Source organism: Lissotriton helveticus, chromosome 5_1 (assembly GCF_964261635.1).
Source record: "Lissotriton helveticus chromosome 5_1, aLisHel1.1, whole genome shotgun sequence".
Taxonomy (NCBI): domain Eukaryota; kingdom Metazoa; phylum Chordata; class Amphibia; order Caudata; family Salamandridae; genus Lissotriton; species Lissotriton helveticus.
Genome location: NC_136065.1, coordinates 142,618,851 through 142,636,684, shown reverse-complemented (window position 1 = coordinate 142,636,684; position 17,834 = coordinate 142,618,851). Strand labels below are relative to the sequence as shown.

General features: G+C 50.7%; 1 protein-coding gene across 1 annotated transcript in view; it reads left to right on the top strand.

The window, feature by feature from the left end:
- INPP5E (inositol polyphosphate-5-phosphatase E) overlaps nucleotides 1-17,834 on the top strand; it is a 262,442-nt gene that overhangs the window by 169,898 nt on the left and 74,710 nt on the right. The window contains exon 7 of the mRNA XM_078641914.1: nucleotides 1,430-1,537. Within this exon, the coding sequence (XP_078498040.1) occupies nucleotides 1,430-1,537 (108 nt within the window). The remainder of the gene's footprint in view (nucleotides 1-1,429; nucleotides 1,538-17,834) is intronic.

The window sequence follows — 17,834 nt, the reverse complement described above, 5'->3', positions numbered from 1 at the left end:
TTTAGGTCTCTATCGCTGGCCCTACAAATGTATAATATCCACGCAGTGGGAGGGGCTATCTATGGTTCGGATTTGTGGGAAAAAAGAAAACGAATTAGTTAACATCAATGGAAAATGATTTTATGAGGGCTTTAGCGAACATGTCACAGAGCACCCTATCAGTACCCCTGCATTTGAATATGGGTGTAAAACAATTGCCCAAATTCTGTCCTGAGGGTGCTGGTATACTGGAGGAGACTCTGGAGTACTGAATTGCTCCTAGTGTACCGGATAGCCTTAGAAGAGGTTATAGCCGCGGACAGCTTTCATAAAATCTCTTGGCTTAAAAATGATAGCCTTAAAGCTATTTTCCTTGGGGTTGAGTGAGCTATGGGACAACCAGGGGGAAATGAAAATGAATATACCAAAGTGCCACATGGCTCACTTATTTTATGTTATGTTAAAACAATTTATACAGCGCTCAGCTGCCCCAGCAAAGGGGCGTCCCGGCGCTTCTAGCAGCTCACAAACTACTGACTACGATGGGACTCAGCAAGACCATGTCCAGGAGAAACCTGGGTGCCTTTTTGGCTTTTAAACTGGGATATTATCTTGTACCCTTTTGGACTACATTACCCCCAGCGCTACAAGGTTTTGTATATTAAATTCAGATATAGAATTCCTAATGGTGCTGTTCATGTGCGATTACTGATGTATTTCCAGCCTGCGAAGGGGAGAAGGAATCTGTAACTAACTTACTTTTTTCCTGCAAAGTCGGAGTCTCCCCATAAAAATCGATATTCCCAGGTTGCAGGTGACTTGTAGTGAAACATTATCTGATAGCATTGAGAATTCTTAGATCTGACACCAGTGAAGTGATTGTTAATTGTTTAGCAACTTTTTCATACGCTGTATGGATTATGAGAAATATTTCAGAGTTGATGCAGATTAGCTGGGGAACTTGTCTGTATAGTTTATTAAATTTTTATGATACAAGAACTTAAATGTATTTTATACTTTGACAAATTAATTATTTAATTGTTATAAAGGCAATACGTTTTATTGTTTTATATGTATAGTTTAAGGGGTTAAACTGTGAATAAACTAAATGTGAAACAACCAATCAAAATATAAATATACAAAGGGAGCATAACTTCCATCCAAAGAAAACAAACCTTCTAGAGAAAGAAAAAAAAGCATACCTCAGAATATGTATAGCATACCTCAGGACCCCACTTTTATTGGAATTGTAGACGATTTGTTGCAGCCTAAGCACTCATCTGAACACATTTTTATCCCAATGGATCTCCTGCAGATTATGTGTTGTGCTCAATTTCCCCTTTCCAAAGTGAACCTGAACTGATTGCACTGTCAGTATCCTTGTTAAATGTCTGCATTATCCCAGTCCTCTAATCTATTAAAGCTAATGTATTTTCCTTTATTTTGTCAGCTGGAGACAGGAAGGTATATGAAAGAATATTGGACTACAATAAAATAATTGAAGCACTTTCTCTTCCTCGCGTCATCCCAGATACCAATCCTTATCGTTCTAATACATGTGAGTAACTGCAAGTGCAAATACTGCTATTGTTCTCCATCATATTGATGAATTGTTGATGTTTTATATCTCTCACCCATGGGTAGAGCTCCCTATCGACCCACACTGTTGAGAGTTCTGTCACTCACTTTTACAAAGATTAAAGATTAAATAGAACCATGTTTTCCAGCGTTCACCTAAGTTTCAACCTTTATAGTGTTCCTACTGAAGATATTTATGTATCTGAACTTTGGCTTTCTTGTTCGTATTGTAAAGAACATAGGGTTGGGCTTGCAAAGATTAGATGGAATGAGCCTTTGTTTCTTAAGTGTTGTCACCTTTTTCGAAAGTGAGGTATGCTTCACTGCTTATACTGTTAAAGGTGAATGATAACAGTGACTCTAGTGTCAGTAAGATCAGATTTTATAGCAACCAATTCACAAGTCTGCTCTGTTGATCTGAAGAATGCCATTGCTGTTACCTTGCACACAACTTAAATGAACCTGATATCTTCAGCCACTGTCTTCTTGGCCAACAGGTAATCTTTAATCTTGGTCAACATGTAATCTTCAACAGGACAGATTAACCGCCACTAGGACTTGGTATAATATGAGCTCTAAAACTGGCAAAGTATCAGCTATGTGTGACAAACATCTGCCATGCTTGTCTCAAAGTCTTTGCCCAAAGCAACTGCGAAAGCAAATTTCTTCCAACATTAAGATTATGTTGTTCCCCTTTACTAGAGGTGTCCTCATATAGAAATGAAAAGAGAGAACAATATTTACTTGGTTAAATGAAAAGTTAACACGGCCTTTGAAGCAAAGCAAGGACCTATTGTTTCAATATGCCATACACATTTTATGAACAGATAGATTTGTAATACACATGTTGAACATCATTTTTTTCAACTTTATTTTAAATTTTATCAACATGAAACAAAGCATTCATCATATGAGTATTCATATTATGATAATATGATCTATACGAGAAGTTCCATCCTAAAGCATTCAGTGAGCACATACGTACGTATCTGCTCCTCAGACATCAGAGAATTTGATACAGAACCCCCCCATCCCTAGATGTTCACCTTATTACAGCTATGATGACACATTAATCCCCACTCTCTCAGCATTGTTGTGTACTGAATCAGTACTTGCGTCAGAGTCTTTTGTCAGCCTCAGGTCAGGGTTTAAAAGTTTATTGCTAAGCACCTGGGTTCGCCAGTTGCTTAGAGCATCTTCGAGTTTGTCATCCCTCCTGCTAAGTTCTTTATGTGTCTCCTCCACTAGGTCCCAATTGGCCACGTCCTTATGCCCGTGTGTTCTTGTCGGTGGTTGCTGAGACATCCATGTAATTGCAATTCTGCGCCGCGCTAATACCATGGCCAGCTGACCAAACGTATACGTTATTGCACGGCCCTCTGGGCATTTAAAATCGCCTAGTAAGCAACATTGAGGTGTGAAAACTATGAGCAGACAATGTGGCGCATACCATCTCGTCCACTACTTGTTGCAAGAAGCTATATACTGCGCCACAGGTCCAAGCCATGTGTAGAAAGTCTGCCCCCCTGGTATTACATCGACGACATGTATCTGGTTGAGTCTTTGCCATGCGATGGAGATCTTTGGGGGTTAAGTATGTCTTTTGCAGAAAATTGTAATGTATCAGTCGAAGGCGGGCATTGCTGGACACTGTCCGTGTTAGTTCACAAACCTGCAGCCAGCCAGCATCTCCTGTGGGGGCTTCAAGGTCAATATCCCAGTCCGCATGGGCCGTTAGTTATTCTCCTGCTGTGTCCAATTTCATAGCTTTGTAAAGAACCATAATCAGATGTCTACCGGAGCATTGAGTCCCCAGTATCCCTAGTGTGATAGTAAGTTGTGGGGCTGCCAGGTAACAGGGCCAAGTTTGCTTAGCCATATCCGTTAGACCCGCGTGTTGTAAGAACTGCCTCTAACCTAGTCCAAAGACTGCACAGGCAGTTTTTTATGAAATGAAGGACTCGTCGGGGTACAGGTCTCCCCATTGTTCACATCCCCCCTCTCTCCATGAATTGAATTGAATTGAATTGAGCTTTTATATAGCGCAACTGTCACCCTACGGGTATCCTGGCGCTCAGACTTAGAACAATCAGCCTACACGCAACCGTAGCAACCGTAGGGGCAGTATTAAAGGTCAGTCCTAGGGAAGAGCCAAGTTTTCAGGCTCTTTCTGAATTCCGTGAACAAGTTGGCCTATCTAATGTTCTGTGGCAGCCCATTCCATAGTTGGGCGGCCACCACACTAAAGGCCCTCCCCCCCCCTAACCCCCCCATCCTGGAGCGCCTAAATCTAGTAGTCGCCAACATGCCTGTACTAGAGGATCGTAGCTGCCTTTTTGGATTATACCACGTACATTTCTCTCGTAGCGGGATAGGACCCAAGTTGTGCGCAGCTCTAAATACAATGCAAAGTGATTTGAAATGCACCCTTTCCCTGATAGGCAACCAGTGACGTTCTCTCAAGGCCAACACAGTTGAGGACCTACGTTGTCTATTCAGCACCATCTTTGCCGCCATGAACTGGACTCTCTGCAACCCCTATTGCGGTGCTCCCAAATACAGGGAGTTGCAGTAGTCCAGCCTACTCAGCACTATGTTCCTCACTACCAAGGCGCGCTTATCTTTAGGGAGTAGTGGAAGGATCTGGCGTAGCATACGCATCAAGGAAAGACATACCCCCACAGTCTTATTAGCCTGTGATTCCATTTGAAGGTTGCTGTCCACCCAAACTCCCAGGTTTCGCACCGTTTTAGCGTTCCTCTTCAGGTGTAAGCCTGAACTTCAGAGGTAGCTGTTGGGACAATCTGGTCGTGGGGCAATAAACCACCTCTGTCTTCCCACCATTAAATTGTAGGGAGTTACTCCTGAGCATCCAGCCATCTGCCGCATACACTCCTGGAAGAGGTCCATCGACACTGCTTGTCTCCCCTCAAGGGAGAACACCAGTTGAGTGTCGTCGGCATAGTTGACCAAGTCAATGCCGAAGGATTTAATTATAGGGAACAGAGGCTGAAGGTAGATGTTAAACAGGACAGGGCTGACCGCAGAGCCCTGCGGTACCCCATATTGCACTGAAGACTTACTAGAGGTGAAATGTGCCAAATTCAACATCTGCTGTCTTCCTGATAGATAAGATCTCAGCCATTTTAAAGCCTGACCTGACACCCCTATACTCTCCAGCCTTTCCAATAGTATTACATGGCTCACCGTATCGAATGCGGCCGACATATCGAGTAACACCAAAATGGTGTCACTCCCACTTTCGGCTCGCATCCGCAGATTGTCCAGTACGGTTGCCAAGGCGGTCTCTGTGCCATGACCTGGACGGAATCCAAATTGGTCCCTATCCAGCAGATGGTTATCCTCCAGATAATAAGAGAGGCTTTTGCTGACTACTTTCTCCAGGATTTTAATTGGATAGGGCAGGAGAAAAATAGGTCTAAAATTTGCTGGTGTGTTGGGGTCTAATGTTGTTTTTTTTAGCAGAGGTGTTACTACTGCTAACTTCCATGCCTTTGGAACAACTCCCACTTCCAGAGATTGACTGCAAATCTGTTGTAGCCAGGGGAACGTTCCATGGCCTACAGTTTTCCAGATTTTATGCGGAAGAGGATCAAGTGGGGAGCCAGCGGACACACTGTTAGCCAAGATTTCAAAGGAGTCGGCAGTAAAGGCGGGAAATATGTCCAGGGAGGTATTTGCCCGGACCACTTCATCTGGTCCCCGAGCGGAATTATCCAAGTCACTACTGTTATTAAGATCTGAAAGAAACAGGTTAGTATTAGATTCCTTACCTTAGAATATCCCCAGGCGTCAGTCTGGATCCGGAAACTTTTGCGTAGCAGTACCCCTGCGCGTCGGTAGGCGTCGTCTGCAGGCGTCCCCTGCGGCTCCGCGTCCGTCGGCGTCGTGCGCCGTGATGACGTCACCGGAGTATATAGACACCGCCTCCGCGCGCTGACGTCAGTTCTTCTTTTTTCCGCGCCAGTTAGCGCAGATCCGAAGAGCAGTACTCCGGTCTTTTGACCTACGTTTTTTGATTAACTTTCTAACTCTAAGGTGCCGATAGGATGCCCGGGTTTAAGAATTGTGACGGGTGTGACCGCACGATGTCGGTCACGGACCACCACCGACTCTGCCTCCGGTGCCTGGGCGCGGACCACGACGTGGAGTCCTGCGTCGACTGCCGGGCCTTGACGAGTAAGGCTAGACGGGAGCGGTCCCGCAAGCTACTCGAGCTCCGGGTGTCGGCCCCGCGTCAGGAGCGGTCCCGGTCCGGCCGGAGGTCGAGGGAGCGGTCGCGGAGCCACCACGAGCGCTCCGGAAGTCGTCACCATTCCTCTGGTTCCTCAGGTAAGAGGCACAAGAAGTCGGGGCGTCGTCACCGTACCCCCGACTCCCGCGCGATGCGGCCGGGGGTTCGGGTGGCCCCACCCCCGCGGCTCCGCGTGGGTCGCCGACGCTGCCTGCTCCATACCCGACGGTCCCTGGGCAAGGCGCGTCGCGAGAGGAGATAGAGGAGTTCCTCATGGCCATGAGGGCGCTGTCTCCTCCGACGGGGCCTACGGCGCCTGCGGGCCCGGTGGTCCCGTCCGGGGGCCCGAGCGGTTCGGGTGCTCCTGCCCCGACGCCGTCGGGTGCTCCGGCCCCGACGCCGCCGGCTCCGGCCCCGGCGCCGCTGGGCCCTTCAGGGTCGACGCCGGCTGGTCCACTGGCCTCTCCGGCGCCGATTCAATCGGGGCAACCCATGGTGCCGCCTCCGCGCGGCGCCGGGACTCCGACGCCGGCTCCGGCCGGCGTCGGGGCTCCGGCTCCGGGCGGCGCCACCCCCATTCCCTCTCCTACTCCGGACGCCGATGGGGCCCATTGACCCCGAGGAGCCGGTCTGCATCATTGACTCCGAATATGGTGAGGATGCAGATTATGGAGAGGGTTGGGAGGGGTCTGAGGACCCTCTGTCACGCGAGTGTCAGTACGACGTGGACTGGACAGGTGACTTGGGTGATGCCAGTGGTCTGGACGATTCTCCTAACCCTGGTTTTGTCTCGCCTCCTACTGTGGCCTCGGAGGCTGGGGCTGCTTATTCAGTGGTGTTGATGAGGGCTGCCAAGGCCTTACACCTTGAGCTCCCCGTCGCGGTCGTGAGGCCTAACATCCTCACTGAGGTCTTCAAACCGCAGTCATGCCCACAGGAGCCTCTGCTGCCGTTCAACGAAGCCTTGACAGACGTTCTTTTGGGCACGTGGTCCAGGCCCGCTTCAGGTTCGCCTGTTGATAGGAACGTGGCCAGACACCACCGTCCGTGTCCGGATGACCCCAAGTTCCTGTCCACCCACCCCACCCCTGAGAGTCTGGTGATCCAGGCCTCGACTTCCCAAACCGCATTCCCGTCGGCCCCGCCCGACCGGGAATCTAAGAGGTACGACCAGTATGGGAAGAAGGTCTTCTCGTCCCGGAGTCTGGGACTGCGGTCTTGCAACACCGCATGCCTCTTGGGCCGCTACACCCACTCTCTGTGGGATACGGTCGCGGAGTGTCTGCCACAATGCCCGCAGGAGGTACGGGCAAAGCTCGGTCAGGCTATGATTGAAGGCCGAGACGCAGCGCGATATTCCATCAGGTGTGGTCTCGATACGACCGACTCGCTAGGCAGAGCGATGTCCACGATGGTGGCGATTCGTCGCCACGCCTGGCTGAGATCCGCCAACTTTTCGCCGGATGTCCAAAATACTTTGATGGACATGCCGTTCGATGGCAGTCGCCTGTTTGGCGACAAAGCGGACCACGCGCTGGAGCGCTTCAAGGACTCCAGGGTCACGGCCAAGTCCTTGGGTCTCTCGACCCAGCGCCAGCAAACGGGTTCGTTTCGCTCCTTTCGTGGCCACGGAAGGGGCGGTCCCACACGTGCTGCCAGTCACGCACCGCAGAACACTTCTCAACGAGGTGGCGGCCGTGGCTTCCGCAGTGGAGGCGGTCGGGGACAACGGCGAGGTCAGACCACACCTCCCCCCGCAGCATCAGCCTCCAAATCCTCCTAGTCCGAGCTTTCAGGCCCATGTGACGCCAGTGGGTGGCAGGGTTCGCCATCACCACTCCCGCTGGCGCACCATCACATCGGACAGGTGGGTGCTGCAGCTCGTCCGAAGGGGCTACTCACTCCCCTTCGAGAGCACTCCTCCAGCCATGCCACCGCAGAACCACCGTGTGTCGGGGGACCACTTGACACTTCTGCAGGAGGAAGTTACGGCCCTCTTGGCCAAGGGGGCCATCGAGCGCGTTCCTGGGCCACAAGTAGGGTGTGGTTGCTATTCCCACTACTTTCTGGTACCCAAGAAGGACAAGGGGGGCCTACGTCCTATCTTGGATCTTCGGAACGTCAACGGCTTCCTCCGGAAGGAGAAGTTCAAGATGTTGACTTTGGCTCAGGTCTTGGCTGCTCTGGACCCACAAGACTGGATGGTGGCGTTGGACTTGCAGGAGAAGTGTGGCTCACTGGTTAGAGGAGGCAGACCTGGAAGCAGAGGTCAGCCCGGGACCAGGGTTCAATTCCCGGCTCGGCGGGGTCTTGAGTCCTAAAAAAAAATGTCCATGGACTCGACAATTCTCGCTCCGGTGCCTACTCGATTCACGGGTTCACACTCTGCGACTCTGGGCAATAGCTTGCTTAATCTCCACAACGGCCCCTCGTGGCGGGATGCCTGGCTTTCACCTTGCGGATACCCTGCTGGGGTTATCTCACAGGAAAATACCAGGACGGGTTCCCTAAGCAAGCGCTTAGAAACCGCTCTGTGATTTGCGCTATATAAATTCCTGTACATTTACATTTACATTTGCAGGACGCGTATTTTCACATCCCCGTCCTGCCGGCCCACCGACGTTACCTGCGGTTCACGGTAGGCCACGAGCACTTTCAGTTTATCGTGCTCCCATTCGGCCTTACCAGGGCCCCACGGGTGTTCACGAAAGTGATGGCGGTGGTCGCAGCTCATCTGCGCCGGTTAGGGGTTTCAGTCTTCCCCTACCTCGACGACTGGTTGTTGAAGGCGCGCTCGCCCCAGACAGTCGTCCACCACCTTCAGATGACGGCAGACCTCCTGCACGAGCTGGGGTTTTCCATCAATGTGCCGAAATCACACCTGTGTCCCTCTCAAAAGCTCCTTTTCATCGGAGCGGTTCTCGACTCGGCGCAGTTTCGGGTTTATCCTCCGGAACGGCGGGTCCGGGATATTCAGGCTCTGATTCCAATCTTTCAGCCGTTATCCCGGGTTTCGGTCAGGTTGACGCTGCGGCTGCTGGGGCTGATGGCTTCCTGCATCCTTCTGGGGCATCACGCCCGGTGGCGGATGCGGGCTCTGCAGTGGGACCTGAAGTTTCAGTGGGCCCAGCATCAAGGCAACCTATCCGACCATGTCCTGATCTCGGAAGGCACTGCGAGACAGTTGCAGTGGTTGCTTACGGACCGCGATTGGGTCAGAGGCAGATCCCTCTCCCTTCCCCAACCGGAGCACGTGGTTGTGACGGACGTGTCCCTCCAGAGCTGGGGAGGCCACTTGGGAGAGGCGGAGATCAGAGGCATCTGGTCTCCGGCGGAGTCCCGGCTCCATATCAACATGTTGGAGCTGCGGGCGATTCGCCTAGCACTGAAGGCATTCCTCCCCTTTGTCAACGGGAGTGTAGTGCAGGTGTTCACGGACAACACCACCGCCATGTGGTACTGCAACAAGCAGGGCGGAGTGGGGTCGTGGACCCTTTGCCAGGAGGCTCTGCGTCTCTGGCAATGGCTGGAACGTCAGAGCGTGACTCTGACGGTTCAACACCTGGCAGGTTCTCTGAACGCCAGGGCGGACGAACTCAGCCGTCGGTGCTCGGTGGATCACGAATGGCGTCTGAACTCGGACGTGGCGAAAGGCCTCTTTCTGCAATGGGGAGAGCCTTGGTTGGATCTATTCGCCACAGAAGAGAACGCGCAATGTCATCAGTTCTGCGCGTTGGAGTTTCCAAGACGGCACTCGCTCGGCGAAGCCTTTCGGCGCGAGTGGAGTTGCGGTCTATTGTACGCCTTTCCGCCTATACCACTTCTGCCCAGAGTGCTGAAGAAGATCAGGCGCGACCGGGCCCAAGTTATCCTTGTGGCTCCGGACTGGGCTCGAAGGTACTGGTATCCCGAGCTACTCAGCATGTCAGTCGGTCCCTCGATCCGCCTGCCCCTTCAGGAGGACCTTCTGTCGCAGCAGCAGGGGACGGTCCTCCACCCGAACCTGTCCAGTCTCCACCTCCATGCGTGGAGATTGAGCGGCGACAGTTGAGGCCATTTGACTTGCCTCCTGAGGTTTGTGATGTGATTCTGGCAGCCAGGCGTCCCTCCACAAAGTCGGTATACGCCTGCCGGTGGAACAGATTTGTGGCATGGTGCACAGCAAAGGCTGTGGACCCTCTCTCTGCCCCTCTTTCCGAGGTTCTCCTCTTTCTTCTCTCTCTTGCCCAGCAGGGCTCTGCTCTGGGCACTATCAAGGGCTACCTTTCTGCCCTTTCGGCCTTTCTAAGGCTGCCTGATCAACCTTCTTTGTTCAGGTCCCCTATTGTAACAAGATTCTTGAAGGGCATCACGCACATGTATCCACCTGTTCCGTTTGTGATGCCTCAGTGGGACTTGAACCTGGTTCTGACTTTCTTGATGTGCGCTCCCTTTGAGCCACTTCATTCCTGTCCTCTCCGTCTCCTGACTTTAAAGACGGCCTTCCTGGTTGCCATCACCTCTGCCAGGAGGGTGAGTGAGCTCCAGGCTCTTTCTGTCAAACCTCCTTTCATGTCAATTCATCCAGACAAGGTGGTTCTGAGAACTAGACCTTCTTTCCTGCCCAAAGTAGTCTCTGCTTTTCACATCGGGCAGTCCATCACCTTACCCTCCTTCTTCCCGCCTCCGCATCCTTCAAAGGATGAAGAGCGGCTCCATCGTCTGGACCCAAAACGTGCGCTTTCATTTTATATGGATCGCACACGCCAGTTCCGGGTGGATGACCAACTGTTTGTTGGCTACGTGGGTGCGAAGAAAGGACGGGCGGTACATAAACGGACCATCTCTCGGTGGGTCGTTCTGTGCATCAAAGCGTGCTACTCTTTGGCTCGGAAGGAGCCTCCTGTTGGGCTGAGGGCCCATTCCACTCGGGCCACGGCGGCTACTACTGCCCTGGGCCGGGGAGTCCCTTTGCAGGACATTTGCCAGGCGGCTACGTGGGCCTCGCTGCACACCTTTGCGAGTCACTACTGCCTGGACAGTCAAGTCCGGAGGGATGGCTTCTTTGGCCGTTCGGTCCTCCAGGACTTTCTGGTGTAGGATTGTATTGGTTCGCAGACCCACCACCGGGGTTGGTATTGCTGGGGTATCTATTCTAAGGTAAGGAATCTAATACTAACCTGTTTCTTTCAGATGAACAAGTTACTTACCTTCGGTAACGATATATCTGTAAGAAACAGTAGTTAGTATTAGATTCCTTACCGCCCCACCCATCCTCCCCGTTCTGCGAACTGATACCTAGGGTTAAGGACATCCCTTTCAGGGCCCTAGTTTCAAATGGCACCAGTGTTGGTTCTCGCATGGCTCTGCGTGTTCTGGCGCGGAAAAGCTATGTACAAAGAACTGACGTCAGCGCGCGGAGGCGGCGTCTATATACTCCGGCGACGTCATCACGGCGCACGACGCCGACGACGGACGCGGAGCCGCAGGGGACGCCTGCAGACGACGCCTACCGACGCGCAGGGGTACTGCTACGCAAAAGTTTCCGGATCCAGACTGACGCCTGGGGATATTCTAAGGTAAGGAATCTAATACTAACTACTGTTTCTTACAGATATATCGTTACCGAAGGTAAGTAACTTGTTCGTCAAGTTCTTGCGAGGCAGCTACCTTCTTGCTTGTGCCTATTGGGCATGAGAGTTCCTTAACAATTTGAAACATAGCTTTTGTACTGTTGGAGGCTTGTAGAATGGAATTAGCATAGAAGTTTGATTTAGACAGGGCAATAGCCTTTTTATAGGTGGCTAATACCAGCTTCAAAGCTATTTTATCTGATACAGAGTAAGTCTTCCTCCACTTCCTCTCCGCGCGTAGTAATCTTAATTCCTCGCTGTACCAAGGGGCTGAGATTTTCTTCCTATTTTTTAAACTCTTTATAGGAATTATGGGGTCTAAACTATTAGTTATGTGGCTACAAAAAGCTTCATAGTTCTCCTCTACCGTGATGGAAGGGGAGAAAAAATTTGCATTAGTGAAAGGCTGTAAATTGTCCCTATCCAGTTTGGCCCACTCTCTACCCCTTCTATGCGTAATAGAGCAGGTATTATCGCTCCTAGGGCTGGGAAACTTGATCCTAAAGTGGATCAAATGATGATCAGTCCAGGTTTGTGGCAATACCTCTGTCACCTCTGTCTCTGGCTCCAGAGCAAACAGAAGATCCAGCAAATGCCCCCCTAGATGAGTGTGTTGCTGAACCAATTGATGTAAGTTAAGGTTCCGACAGGATGACTGGAAGGACATATTAGTCATCATCTCCCTGACTGGTTTTAATATCCATATTGGGAGTTCGATATGAACAGTGTGTGATTTAGCACTGCCACAACAAACCATTGACACACTGGCTGCCTGTCGCACTATATATGGACTGTCTTTTGGCGCGCCCGCTTCCTCCATCAGTAGTTCAGGGAGGCAACTTGCGTCCACCATTCCTGCCAGTAGTCGTGTCTCCCAACTAGGGTCACTGTCCAGCCACAATGCACTGTGTTGCAATTGGGCGGCATAATAATATAGGCCCAGGCGCGGGAGCTCCAAACCACCCACCACGTATGGCTTAGTCAATGTGGCTAGAGCTACCCTACTACGTCCACCTGCTCATAAAAGTGAAAGAAGAAGTGAGTCCAGTTGTCGCAATACTTGCACCGGGATGGGGCACAATGTATTCTGTAACATGCACAGACATCTGGGCAGGAGGACCATCTTAGAGATCCTGGAGTCTGTCCATCATGGACAAAAGGAGCTTATTCCAGAAGGTCACTACATGAGAGCCCTATACACTGCCCATATTAAGCTGCAATTGTTAAATTCTGGAATATGACACCTGGATCCCCATATTCTGGAAAGACACTAGTTCCTAACACAATCCCAGAGTTTGTAGACGTTAAACCGGTGTCCCTATCGGGGAGGCCAGGGAGAACATCAAAGATTTAGTCTGGTTAATTCGGAGCCCTGATACATCTCTATTTCGTCCAGGAGATATGTTAGGGCTGGCATTGCAGTGTGGGGAGAAGAGATATAGAATAATGCATCATCCACATACAGCAAGATCTGTCTCCTAGTTGTATATCGCAAGTTCAACGTTTTTGTCGTGCTCTGATTGCCAAAGGCTCTATTGCCAGGGCAAATAGGGGTGGAGAGCGGGCAACCCTGCCGCTCTCATGCCTCAATGTCAGCGCCTCTGATCGACTCTGGCCCACACACACCCTAGCTATAGGGTCCTGTTACAGAAGCCTTATCAACCCTTGAAATTGTAATCCAAAACCCACCACCCTCAGAACCTCCAATAGAAAGCCCCAATCAACCGTATTGAACGCTTTCTCTAGGTCTAAGGAGACCAATGCCAGTTCCCCATTTTGGTCCCTGACCTCAAAGTACATTCGCCAGTGTTCTCAGAGTCATACCTGTGTTTTGGCCCGGAAGGAACTTCACTGGTCTTCATGGACCAATGTTGTCATATGAGGGGCTAACCGATTCGCCACCAATTTGCACATACAGATCTCTCCCTTCCTCATAGTTGGTGGGAGCACCCGTTTATCACGCTCTTCAAGGAAAACCTCCAGTAGGCGTTGGATGGTCTTTGCTATGTGAGCCTGATAAAATTCGTCTGAAGAGCCATCCCCACCTGGGGGCCTGGAGCGGGGAAGCATACTCAGTGCGACTGAGTTCTTTAAGCGCCAACGGAGCTTCCAACTTCTCATGTGCATCTCCCGGAAGTTTCGGCATGTCAATCTCTCCAGAAACGCGGTGTACTGGTCAGGGGTGGTGTTGGGGAGCGATGTACACATCGCCTGTAAGTGTGTCTTAAACACTTCCACTATGCCCTTCCTGCTGGCCACAGCTTTGCCCTCTGGTGTAAGTAAATGTGTTCTGATTGGGGGCGGATGTTCCCTACGCAAAACTCACGCTAGGAGCCGTCCCGACTTCTCCCCCTCCCTATGCAATTGCTGCCTGTACTGTTGAAGTGTGTATTTGTTAGGCGGTCCTAGATGTCTCCTATACCCCTGCGCACTTCCTGTTCCTCTGCCTGCCATTTGGGGTGTGTCAAGTCCTGGGCCTGCATTGTAGCCAGGTAGGTTTCCACCCTTCGCAGCTCTGACTGCAGTTGTCTGCGCATGCCACACATCAACCTCATAAATGCACCCTGTACCATAGATTTCAAGGCCTCCCACTCTGTATCCTTATGCGATATGGAGCTCCAGTTTATGTTCAAATAATCAGTCATGGATTGTGACAATGTCTCCTTACCCATTGGATCTGTCAGTACCTCCGCAGCCATCCTCCAATAACGGACTACAGGGGGCGGACTGCCATATTATATTTCACAACAAACACGGAAGTGGTCTAAGGGCAAGCGTCCCATATGTGTTGTGTCCATATCTTCCAGTCGCCTCATGCCAGCACTAAGTATTCTATCTAACCTACTGAATGGATTATATTTTGTTGAGTGACATGTCTAGGCTCTTTGGGTTGGGTTTCTCTCTCTCCATGAATCTATGAAGCCCAAGTTTTGCATTATCTCCTTAAGTGCCGCAGTCATGAGGGCTTTTGTATTCGCTCCGGGGGGTGTTCTGTCTAGGTCACCGTCCAGTTAGTCACCCTGCTAGTCTCCACCTCCTGCATTCCCAGGTCTTGCATGGAGAAGAAAGAAGTTGGGTCATCAATACTAGGGTCATAGGTATTAAGGAGCGCGATCACTTGATTATCTAGGGTATCTTGTAAAAACATGGGGCCACCCATATCAGGTTACTTCTGACTTAGGTGGAGGATGACGACTGGTATACCTGACTAACCACTTTTCTGCCAGTATGGCTGCCCCTACATCGTCCAAATGTGTTTCCTGAAGGTGCGCTATAATAATCATATGTCTTTTCAGGAAGGAGAATACCGTATATCATTGTATGGGAGCCCAGTGCCCTGACGTTCTACGACCAGAATCTATAACTACACCCCCATCGCCCACAGTACACAACAGTGATATTCGAATCCATCTCCTGCATTTCATCGGAACTTCACACTGCTGTTCAACAAAACCCATAACTAAATAACAGAAACAACAAAGTCTGCCCCATCCACCCTTTGAAAAATGGCTCAACTTGCAGCCTCTCTACTCCTACTCACTGCACGTGCTAGGACCTACACAGCATCCCTATTCGTACAACTGGGATGAACACTACCAGCCTGCCTACAAACCCACGCCAGCATTTTAAATTGTATCCCCAAACCCATTTTCTGCCTGCCATGTATGGCAGTTATTAAGTAAGCATTCTCCCTGGTTACAGGTTCACCTGATTGGGCATCACCCTCAGCAGTGCCCATCATGAATTATATAACAAAGTGTCCTGCGTAAGGCCGCTCACCCATGTCCCTAAGTTAGTCACCAACGCCCTGCTCACCAAGAGCCACTTTTCACCACCCTCCCATGATCCAATGGAACGAATGGCAAACTTCTCACGATTCTTCAATCTACTGTGTCGCAGCCGCCATGGTTTTGGGTACAAAGTCCACTTGAGTGTCTGCAGTCTCTTCTAGAGCCCCAGGATCAAGTGTCTGTGTGTCCGTGTTCGCCCCAACGCTGTGCTCCGCTGAGATCGGCAATTGCATTGTCCCTTCATAATTAATCGTTACTCTCTGCGGTCCCACTGGAACTGTATTAGGGTTCTCAGCAGGAGGGAGGTAACTTAGTTGCACACCCCCCTGACGCGGGAACCACAGGTCCATCTTTGACTAATATCCGGTTGTGGAAACGTTGTCAAGTCTCTCATCTCCCAAATTTTCCAGCCCTCCTCTACATCATCAAAAACATGCGCCTTCCCTTTTAACAGAACTTTGAGCCTCGCTGGGTACAGCAACATGTACTGCAAATGTAGGGCCCTCAGGTTTTTGTTTTGTTGCTGGAAAGGATTTCCGCCGATCTTTCACCTGCTTCGTGTAGTCCGGGTAGATAGCTATGTGACTGTTGACAAAGTGCGGGAACTGTTGTTCCCGGGCTGCACGTAGTATACAGTCTCTATCCCTGTAGTTGAGTATTTTAGCAATGAGAACTTTGGGGGGCGCACCTGTTGGCAGAGGGAGAACCAGGGATCTGTGGGCTCTCTCCACGACAAAGAATCGCGATAGTCTTGGTGGCTTCAGCACTGTGTGCACCCAGTTCACCAGGAATTGTTGCGCCACTGCACCCTCAACCTTCTCTGGAAATCCCAGCACACAGATTTTTTTCCAGAAGGAGCGACCCTCTGCATCCTCTGCATGGTGCTCCAATGCTACAGTAGCCATGGTCATTTGGGCCATCTGCCGTTTTTAGGGCCGTAACTTCCCTCTGTAGCTCTGTGATGTTACTCTCAGCAGTCTCCACCTTGTTCACCACCTTCCTCAAGTCCACTTGCAGGAGATTAACGTCAATGGACACTGCTTCTGTCTTTCTAAAGCCGTTCAGGAGCTATGGATAGCAGCCAAAAGTTCAGCTCGAGGCGGCCCTCCAAAGCATCTTCTCCTCCTTGTCGTATAAGTCTCTGAGTAATTTGGTACAGTGTTGTATATTGAGCAACGGTGTTGGCGGAGTGCGAGCGTGAAGCTCTGTCCTTGCCCATTATTATTGACCCTGGTAACCAGGACACTCCCCAGTCCGTGCAGGTATGGGTGAATCTCCTTGCACATTACAGTAAATGTGGGGTACCCTACCCTTAAGGCAGCTGCACTTCATCTTCTATTCTGCCTTGTTAGACCTGGGGTTACCAGACTACATAGGGTAGCTTAGCACAGAGTAGTTAAGACTAAACTCAGAGGCAATTGTGTACAGCTTGCATCACACCATCAACAGTAACTCAGTGCACATCCACTAGAAAAAGAATGACTCTACACCAGGTTGGAAAAATACGGTTTGCTTTATAAAAATTATCTAGTTTCTCTTTGTTACTTAACAGACTTTAGTTTCAGCACATAAATAGCTCCATATATAATTCTGGACAACAGGACAGTTTCATAAAGCATTAATGACACTTCTCCCCTTCTCTCTGAAAGGAGAGTTCTGTAACAACTCCTGCACCTTAAACAAGCAAAATATATTAAACCATCCGGTATTCAGCAAGTTTAGATCTCTCTTACATTTAGGCTTGGCTGTTCATTAACCATGTGTTCTCAATGCAATATTGAGCCTGAAGTTACAGGCATCAGTTCCACGAATAGTACAGTAAAACCAGGACCTATGGGGATGGAGCTCTGAAAACCCACAACCAGAATATTCTTTGGTCCACAACCAGCCTTTTAGTTTGCTCTGTCCAGCCTTTTCACGTAGGTACGACTGGACAGTTATGATGTCACATACTCCTTGCGTCTGGTTTATTTAATTGCCAAAACAGCGGGAAGAGAAATTGCCCCAAGCCCATTGACGGTTTACTGGCCCTTCCCGTTGTCTGTTAGGAAGTGAATGTGGTCTTTACAGTCGGGTTCGGCAGGCTCTCCCCTCCCTCCACTTCTCTGAAGCCGGTTATGAGGCCCTCTCAGACCCGGGGGCCCCGCTCTCCACTTCTCGGTCTTACCGCGGGGTTGGAGGCTTGTCCCGGTCTCACATTCGTTCCTGCTGCCTCAATTCACCGGTATCCTGGCTCTGTGTTGATTCCGCCCCCAGCGCTGCAGGATGCCAAGCAGCTGATGGGGTCGGAGCTGCGCCGCGTGTTCTCGGCATTCCTCACAGCTCACCACTCCGTGTCCCGCCCTCCCCACGTTCGTCAGAGGGGGTGGGAACGACGCAGGCCGGCCTCCTTCAATTACACGCCTCTCCCCTTCCGGAAACCCGCTCACCTGCCCTCGCTGTTCTCCACACTGCTAGCTGCCAAGCTCACTGCCCCGCTGACCCCAGGCAGACCCTCCCGGCTGACTCTCCACCTCAGGGGCCCAGGAATCAGCGTCAGTGGTCCGATGACGGAGTTGCCACTCGCCAATCGCTACCAGGTAGGTCTATTTCCCTATGACCAGGTAGTCTCTCAGAAAA